General features: G+C 40.8%; 1 protein-coding gene across 1 annotated transcript in view; it reads left to right on the top strand.

The window, feature by feature from the left end:
- Window positions 1-1,548: 1,548 nt before the first annotated feature.
- Wnt2 (wingless-type MMTV integration site family member 2) overlaps window positions 1,549-10,010 on the top strand; it is a gene marked incomplete at its 5' end in the record, with an annotated part of 36,323 nt that continues 27,861 nt past the window's right edge. The window contains 2 exon segments of the mRNA XM_013515906.1: window positions 1,549-1,775; window positions 6,783-7,060. Coding sequence (XP_013371360.1) covers window positions 1,549-1,775; window positions 6,783-7,060 — 505 coding nt within the window.

The following is a 10,010-nucleotide window of genomic DNA, read 5'->3' as shown; positions in this document are numbered from 1 at the left end:
TTTGCCGCTGAGCTAAATCCCCAGCCCCGAGAGTGTGGTCTTGATGCAAAGCTACTGACCTGAGGTGTCCACCGTGTCGCCCTGCTCAGAAGTGTCACCCCAAGGCGTACCTTTGCTGCTGTCCTTTGTGCACTGACCTACAATTTATTTATTTTGCATAGTGGCGGGGGGGGGGGGATCTTGGTGCTTAACACAGTTATCAGCATAAGAAAAAGTTTTAAAGGCATATTCTTGACCTCTCCCGAACCCCTGGACTGTCTGATCTTAGAAAGAGACGAAGTTGAGAACGCTCTAATTTCCCTTTCCCTGAAAGTCTCAGAACAGATATTAAACTACTGGTTTGGAAAATTTGGTTATAGTGGGCTATTTTTCAAAGAATCTGGCAACAGTAAGGAATCTCAGCTGGAGGAAAGACTAGAGCAGGGACTGCTTTAGGAAAGCACCAGAGCCCTTCAACAGAGCAAGGTAAGACTGCGTGGGAGGAGAGGGTCAATTCTTTCCTAAGCTTCCTTTGAACAAGAAGGTGTGTAGCCTTGACATTGCTGACACAGAATCAAAGACTGATTTCTCAGACTGACCATTTTTCAATAAAATGACTATTGCTGTTTCCATGGGTGTATAAACATTATTTATTGCTCAGGCATTTTGTCACATTGTCTCTCAGCTGTCACTTAAATATATTTTTTGGAAGTCACAGCTGTAACGATTTTATGATCATATAAAATAATGAAAATACAAGAAAAAGACATTCTCCTTGTTTGATCACTTCAAAAAACACCTATGGCAGCTTGGGTTTATATAAAAGGTACCTTTCTAAACATTTCACAACTAATAGAGAACATCTGGGTAGGGATGATGATGTAATTTTTTGTTAAAGTTTCTTTTTAAAAAGTACTTTATGGAGCTATAACACTGTTTGGTTCTTCCAAACATTTAGTGTCCTTAATAACAATAGAAAGAATTCTTTTCCAAAGATTTGCTATAAAAGCCAAGAAGAACTAGAAAATGGAAATATTTAAAGGATTCTTGGGTAAGGAAAGAGCAGCATGTCCGGGCAGAGTGTAATGTCAGATACCAGCAGGTGTTGGTTAGATGGATTCAGATAGTTCTTAAGACAGTAGGTCAAATAAATGGGATTGAGGAGCTTTTAAAGGTCAACCCCTCTCAAAGCCAAGTCCAGACACATGGTGTCACAGAGAGCAGAAAATTCTTGGGGAAAGAATATTCCCCCAGCCCCCAAGACACACCGCGCCCCTTTCAGTGCTCTGGCTGGACGGCATGCAGACCTTGCCTCCACCACCCGCACCCAGCGTCACGCTGTGGTGCTTGCTTTATGTAGAAGAGACAATCCAGTTAGAGCAGCTGGCCACCAGATCACCCCTGTGCCCCTTGCCTGCTTTTCACTGAACTAAACCATCCTTGGTTTCTAAAATCATCCAAAGGACAGGGCATTCGTACTTGAGAAGTGCTTCGAACCTGGCTTTCCTGGGGAGCGGTGAGCCACCCTGGCTACTGCACTGCTCGTGCTTCTGTTCTGGCTCCTCACAGGTACATGAGAGCGACTGGTGGCTCCTCTAGGGTGATGTGTGACAATGTGCCCGGCCTGGTGAGCCGCCAGCGGCAGCTTTGCCATCGACACCCAGACGTCATGCGTGCCATTGGCTTGGGAGTGGCGGAGTGGACGGCAGAGTGCCAGCACCAGTTCCGCCAGCACCGCTGGAACTGCAACACCCTGGACAGGGACCACAGCCTCTTCGGCAGGGTCCTGCTCCGAAGTGAGTGTCCTCCCTTGACCCCCTCCACGGGCTGCTGGCACAGCTGTCCGCTCGCTTGGTCTGCAGAGCTCCTGCTCATCGCTTGCTGTATTGCATCTATTCCGTGGGTTTGTGCTATGGGGTGGTATTATTCTACAGGTGACTCCTGCAGAAATCAAGGACTTTTTCTAAAGTCTTACCAGGGCCCGGCCCTAGAAGATGACGTATGTGCGGGGTGCTTGTCTTTTCACTTTTTGCTGGGTCGGTTTAACCGTGCATGTTCCTCCGATCAGATTTTGTCCCTAGAAGAGAGAAGGCAGCCACAGGGCTCTTTTGACTTTCTACTTTATCTTTCTTGGGGCTTGCATGTTTCAGAAGAATTTGAGCAGAAGATCAGGATGGAATACTTAAATCTTTTATTAGCCAGATTTCATAATTTTTTTAAAAACCTACGAAAGTGTTTAGTAAGAAACAGAGACAAATGTTTACTGTTTATCACTCGGGTCAACCTATGTCTAAACTAAACACTGTTTTCAATAGATTGTAAATTCACTAAGGGCAACAATTAGCCTGTATTCCTTGCACTTTTCTTGGTGCCGTGTGTACTGTAGGCCACATTCATTTATTATAGTGAATGACTGGATGAACTTGTAGTGAGCACCTATTATTTTCCAGCTCTATATTCTTATTAGTACATGTTTTAGGTACCTAATAATTATACTCATCATGGTGAATCGGTACAATTACTTATGAAAGATAGGAGTAAGAACCGTGTATTCTTAGATTTATTTTTCCTTAGAAGATTTAAACGTCTAATTATATAATAAACTTCTGTGAAGTTCTGAATATTAAAAGTACTTTACTAACTAGTGTACAATCAGAGAAAATTAATTGAAAAGTGGATTATACTTTCAAGTAATACCTATCCACTAACCTGGCATAATTAGCATTATCTATGAAATAACAGGGCCAATTTACTACTGGGAGATCTGCCTGAAAACACAGTAGTTTATGTGCGAACCCCAGAAAGCAGGGACTTTACACTTATTTTTTGCCCACCCCACCCCCCATTCCCAAGAAAGTCATCCAGACTGCGCACTTGGTAATGCTTAACAGAGGGTGTTTCTATCATGTAATCATCACAGCCTAGGGTTTTATGAGGCCAAATGCATAACTGAATGTCTCTAAAATCCCCCATGGGCGTAGTACTCTCACTCTTAGAGTATCCCTAAAGTTAATTTACTGCCATACTCTGTAATTTTATTCTCCAGTTTAAGAACTATATTCTTCTGCATTCCTTCTGGAGTTTCAGTATGACATCGCAAATTTTTGAAAGGATAATAGTAAATTTCAGCTTCATGGAATTTTAAGACTTCACCTAGATTAGCTCACCACTGAATCAATTAGAGTGTTAGAACTTGTCAAACAGAATTTGCAAGTATCTAGCACAAGTAGTCTTGAAATGTATTTGCAGGCTCAGAATATTAAAAGGTATGTAAAGATTTTTCTTTATCATACTGCTCACTGCCATTTTCCAGTGATTTAAAATTAAATGCACTTCTCATTTATGGAATGATCACCTCGAGATCCATTATAATGTTTGCATATTAAAAAAACTCATTAGATCACAAATCAAAGACAGCAATTTTGACGAGTGATTCTAAAGATGGTATATCTGCAAAAGCTGGAGATGCTGAGAGAGACAGGTTAGGACTGAAGGAACTAGAACTAGTTTGAATTAGTCTAAGATGTCAGATAAATAAGAGATTCCAACTTGTACTTCTTCCTGATTTCTTTTGGGTGAAGCTGAACGCTTTGGCAGTGTATTCAGAACTTAAAATACTCATGCTACACAATTTCTTTCCATTCTTCACAGAAGGGCCAGATTCCTTCCTGGACATTAATGCAGACTCTTGTGACTGTCAGTGATAATTTTGTGTTGGTAGTAAGAAGGGTAAACTTGGCCCAAAGGCTCTTATCTTGAAAATAATCATGAAATTCCAATAAAGTTAACCTAGATTTTTACAACTGATTTCTTGGAGAGAAATTCGCATGTTAGAATTTTGAACTGTCCTTTGGAAACCTAAATGTGCCTGATGAATAGGAAAGATCAACAGAAAAGGGCCACATCATTCTAGGGAGGATGCTGGAGTTACTAAGACATCCCATCCTTGGTCAGGGAGAGATAAAGAACATTTACCTGTTTTGCTTTAGAGAGCCAGAGAAAGAAAGTACAGCGTTTAGGAACAATTGTAGTTTCCTCTTTCAACATATAGTCATTAGTTACAGGCAGAGATAACTGCAAAAAGTTCTTGTAAGAAGCAAGACTATATACCTCCAGAATTCTAGAATAAGCTTTAAGAAACAGAAGAGTCATTAAGTCTCATCCTTGTAATATAAAAATAATCCCCCCAAAAAAACAGCAAATATTTTTTAAAAGAGTTGAATAATCCATGACTTTTAAGAAACATTTAGACCTTTAGTGTTTTGTCTTCCCAGGTAACAGTCCCCAACTCAAACAAAAACTTTGCCTATGTGCATATTAGATATTGCTTCATTTATTGCTATCTAAAAATGAAACTTCAATAGTAACATAATAGAAAGTACAAATATCACCATTTTGATTTAGATTTTGTTTCATTTTGTGATGGCCTTTAAAAGGATCATTTTTTCTAAGAAGAAGCCCAAGATCAAAATTTCTTTTGTTACAAAGCCAACTCTTGAGATGTGCTACTATTTCACACATAGCATTTCAGTGATTCATCTAAAACACTTAACTGAAAACATCTTAAGGCCCTATCTACAAGATACTAAAACATCTGGAGATAAAAATGAGAAGTCAGACAGTGTGCTAAATTTTTACTTAAATAAACAAACATCTAGCTATTTAGTAATCTGTTTGAGTAATAAATGACAAATATTTAGAAAGGTGGTATTTTTGCTTTGGAAATTATTTATGAAATGTAGCAGATTGTGATTTTTTTCAGCCAACAAGTTAATGTAATTGTTTACAAATTACACCAGATGATTTCTGTGCCTAGAAAATTTATCTTTATTGCTGTAAAAATATGTCTGGTCACTGACATATTATCACTCCTGTCTTCTGCGTCTTTCCTCAGAAAGACCAGCTCATGAGATTTCTCTTGTCTCCTTAAAAAAAATAGTGCTCACTCAATTCTTAAATATTTCAGAATTTTTGCTCTGTGTTATATCTCTAAACATGCACACTAAATCCAGAGCTTAGAAGATAAGTGGGGTAACTATGAACAAGGAATTTTCATGAAATGGATACTGTAAATGAGTATAATAAAAATTGTATTTATCCAAAGTTGCTACCTGAGATTAAGCCACATTTGCACCTACCAGTTACTTTTTTAACACACATCTCACTTCCACTCAGAATAGGTGTGACCCCTGTAATAGTGAGCTAGGACTCTGTAAAACAGCTCCACGACCACACATTCCTCTCTGGAGAGTACAGCCTGCTACCTATAGCACATATTCATCTCATTGATTTTACCTGGCTGTAGTGCATGCCTGAGTCCTTTCTTGATGCTTAGAAGTTTGAGAGAGATATTTCTGAAGGCTGAGGTAAGTGCATTTAATGTGGTGTGGACATGTTTTCCTGGTTTTTAATGAGACTAGCAGAGCAAATATTGCAAATGACATATAATAAATTTCAGCACTGAATGACAAACGGAAACAAGCAGGGCTTCCATGCAAAAAGGTGGTTTGTTCTCCAGCTGTGTGGTTCAAAAAGTCACACACACTCGTCTTGACATACTGAATCACCAAATGGTTCTCTACTTTCTGCCTTGCATTGGCATTAGGTTGTCCAGCTTCTATTTTGATTGTTAATATATTTGCTGCAGGAACCATTAATAAAAAGGCATGCTAATAACAATGAAATACAGCTCTCCTTGAAAAACGAGGTGCACATGGACCCTAAAGAGCCTTATATCTGTCACTATATCACAACACCGTGTTATGAGTTACTACAGATTATTAAAATAATTTAATGTAGTTATTGCACTGAAATATGTACCTTTCAGCCTGTAAGTGAAAGTAGCCTGTGTTCTAATAAAGAACAATTCTAAAAAAGCACCCCAAAGGGTTCTTGCCCAAGTCTAATTATAGGCGGTAAATTTGTTTCCTTCCAGAAAAACCAAAGAAAAGCTTTTCACTGTCTTTTACCCAATACCAGTGATTAGTGCAGGTGTTCCAAAAGAAAGTAAATTCACCTTAATAGTCAGACATAGTATGTAACTCAAGGATATTGCATATTGCCTTCAACAATCTCTCAATGACTTGTGAAAGTTGATGTCAAGCCAAAGCTCTCCAGCGTTAACGCCAGGGGCTGGTTCCTGCCTGAGTCCTCCTCCCACCTCAACCCCTAGATTTCTCTGAATTCAAAATCTCACTGTGGCTAAATTAAATGCATAAGAATGTCCTCAGTAATGCCTGGAGGTTTGGAAGGTTTTTTTGCTTTGGTTTCCCTGGGTTGACCTCAGTCTCCTGGGTTCAAGCAGTCCTCCCACTTCAGTCTGCTGAAAAGCTGGGACCACAGGCCTGTGCAACAGTGCCCATCTTGGAAGGCTTTTTGCAGGGAGAATTGTGGTATCTTGAGTCCGCAACCCCGTTATGGAATGAATAATGGAATTCCATATTATTCCCGTATTTTATGGATGAAGACACTAGGGTTAGAGACATCACACTGTACTGTTCTGGGACATCTAGGGTTCCAGGTAGATGCAGGGCATGCGTGTCTGAGACTCACTGAACCGGTAACTGGGCAAGGGCATTTTTTTCTTTTATACTCTGTATTTAGGAAGAGTTGCCTAAGAGATATCTAAATTAATGGAAATCCCTCTCTGGAGATGGTTCATATTCAAGAGTGTCTTGGCTACAGAAAGAGTCTTTCTGGATGACCAATGTCGGAGGCAGATCTGGTATTGAACAGTCACTGTGTGAAAGTTACTCAGAACTAGTGCTCCCAGACCGCTTTTAAGAAAAACGTTTGTGTTTCAGGTAGTCGGGAATCTGCCTTTGTCTACGCCATCTCCTCGGCTGGAGTTGTATTTGCCATCACCAGGGCCTGTAGCCAAGGAGAATTAAGATCTTGCTCCTGTGACCCAAAGAAGAAGGGAACTGCCAAGGACAGCAAGGGCATCTTCGACTGGGGCGGCTGCAGTGATAACATTGACTATGGGGTCAAATTTGCCCGTGCATTCGTGGACGCCAAGGAAAGGAAGGGGAAGGATGCCAGGGCCCTGATGAATCTTCACAACAACAGAGCTGGCAGGAAGGTATGGAAATGCACCTGTACCCATTTTGAGGGCCGCAAGGCCTTAGGAGTCACGTAGACAGAGCTTACCTGGCGCTTTCCTACAGCTGGTAAGATGCTGTAGAGTCACAGTGTGCCACAGCCCCCAGTCCTGAGATGTTTGTTCTCAAGAATACCACACCCGTTGTGTTTAAGATCCCCGTCCACACCCCACCTCCCCTCCCACAGCTGAGCCGAAGGAGTCACCCAGGGCTTTTGGCATTGCATCGAGTCAAGTGTTTCATGGTCCCTCTGGACACTATATCTCCTTGGGCGGGAGGTGAAATCTGTGGGTTAGGATAGTGCTTCTTCCTACATACGAGTGGTACACTGAATGCTTGTAGTTAAGCAACATCAAGATTCAGAGTAAGTCAGGGATGATGGCACCTTCCTGTAATCCTAGCGCTTTGGGAGGCTGAGGCAGGAAGATGACAAGTTTGAACCCAGCCTGGACAATTTAATGGCTTAACAAGATCCTGTCTCAGAATTTTTAAAAAATTTTAAAAGGGTGCTGTGGATGTTAGTGCAGAGGCCCAGGCTCAATCCCTAGTACCACACACACACACACACACACACACACACACACACACACTCAGAGTTTTTCTCCCAAATGTTTCATGAAAGATTCATTAGGCATGATTCATTGGGTTCTTCCAGATTTAAAGATTCTTTCTTAAAACCAGACCCATCTCCAGCTCGTAAAATCCCCTCAGTGGGAATTTCTGGTACTGGATGAGCAAGAGGAAGACAGCCCCTTCTTCTTCCACCCTGACAAACCTCCTGGGTGGGGTGCCTGGTCATTCGTCTCTCTCTGACACCCACGTGTTGGATGAAACACTCGAGGTGCTCAAGTGAGTCAATAGAGAAGTCAGGACGAGAACGCAGGCTTCAGCTCCAATCCAAGTGTGCTTTGCACAGGATTAAACGAGGGCTCAATGCCCGCACTCAGATCCATGGATGGTCTATCTGTGTCGGCCCAATCAGAAAAACAGGAGAATCTGAGTGTCACACTTCATGCCTTTGGGTAGAAAGCATAAACAGGATGAGCTAAACAAATACTTGGTCAGAACCATTATAGAATAATCTAGTTGCCAGTGGAACAAGATAACCATAATTTGCCTTTTATCAACACAACTTAAAATGTGCATGATATTAACCTATAAGGAAAGATCAGCATAATAGTGAAAAGCCCCAGGGAAGCTTTAATATAAAAAATAAGAGAAAAGAATGCAGATTTGTTTGGATCTGGAAAGAACAAATATCATTTATAGGAAATTCAAAGGCGATAACTTTTGCTTTAGCAGTGGATGGATGTGACCTGAACTGTTTACCAATAGTACCTCTCTTAAACTTTTAAAAATAAACATTATTTATTTTCATGAATTTATGAACTTATACTGACCACTGCCAAGAATACAGACTATGGTTGTGCAATCCTGTGAGTGTTGGTAAATGCCGTTTGTTCAATGACTTAGATAAAAGAATTTATATTGACCTTTGTTCTGACCTTGATAGCACATGTATAAGTTATAAAGTGTGGTGTCTTTGATAGGAGTGTGCTGCTTAGTTATTGCAACAGGGCATACAATTAGATTCTTCTGTTCAGAAAGATAAAGGCATGTGGTCTTACACTGTACCCAAAAGAATGTTGACTTATCAAAATAAATGTTAATTTTGTATAATAGGGCATAGATATTGAATGTTTCAACTCTAAGACAATAGATCTTAGCTATTATATTCTAGGCCCTGAATAAACACAACTTTTAATGTAAATCACATGATTATTCACTGTGTAGAGGTGAACAGCTGTCAGGCCTCAGATATTCTCCTGCCTACTCTGCAAAACTTAGGAGGCTACTTTTGATTGGAATAAAAGTGCACATGCTGACTTTTTAAAATGTGGCTTTAATTAATGGTGGGTGGGCAGACGTTTTCAAGGAGATGCATGATGTCAGTGAATATGAACTTTAATGAGAGTGAATGTATTGAGATAAACATGCATCTCTAATTCTCTTTTTGCGGTCATTAGACCCCCATTTTTTACTCCCCCTTTGGACCAGCAGGTCTGTGAAATCAAAATGAGAACAGGCTGGGCTCTTGTTTGAAGGCAGGCCTCCTGAGCTAAAGCCTTCAACTGGCCTGGTTCTAGAAAACCCCAGCCTGCTAGGGATGCTACAGAGCTATTCTCCTCCCCCACCTCTCCTTCTCCTTTTCCCACCTCACTCTATTCTCCTCCCCGACCTCTCCTTCTCCTTTTCCTTCTCCTCCTTCTCTTTTTCCACCTGCTGTTCCTGCTCCTGCTTCTGCTTCTCCTCCTTCTCCTTCTCCTCCTGGTCCTCCTCTTCTTCCTCTTCCACCTCCTACTCCTTCTCCTTCTCCTTCTCCTTCTGCTTCTCCTTCTTCTTCTCCTCTGCCTCTTCCTCTTCCTTATTCTCCTCCTTCTCCTTCTCCTTCTCCTCCTGCTCCTCCTGTTCCTACTCCTCCTCCTTCATTTTTATGCTTCCTAGTATTTACCAAATTGTCTAATATGAACTTCTACTTTTCAGAGTGGGAGTAGTGATGGTAAAGAGGCCAATACCTTTTATTTAAAAGAAAAATTATCCTGTAAAGATTGTTCAGTTCAGCCAATACTAAAAGAATTGAATATTGGCATTCATACCAGATCTTAGTCTTCCCAGTACTTGATCAGTTCAGTTCATTCATGATAGCAGCTGGTTAGAGCACCCTCATGTGTCTCTGCACTGTAATATCATTTAGATCTTCTGTGCTACGCTGTCATTTTTAAATCAGTTTCCTTGTTCACTTGAGACTCATCTTTGATTGAGTCTAGTCTTCTACTTTCAAATAGAACTGAAAAGATAAATCTACCTGGCTCAAAAACAAACATGCTTTTCAAGAAGGAAGTTTCGTGGCTTCCCTCAGCCACCCTTTCC

This window comes from Chinchilla lanigera, unplaced genomic scaffold (assembly GCF_000276665.1).
Source record: "Chinchilla lanigera isolate Chin_1 unplaced genomic scaffold, ChiLan1.0 scaffold00031, whole genome shotgun sequence".
NCBI lineage: Eukaryota > Metazoa > Chordata > Mammalia > Rodentia > Chinchillidae > Chinchilla > Chinchilla lanigera.
Note: the sequence above shows the minus strand (reverse complement) of the source record. Positions and strands in the feature narration are given on the sequence as shown.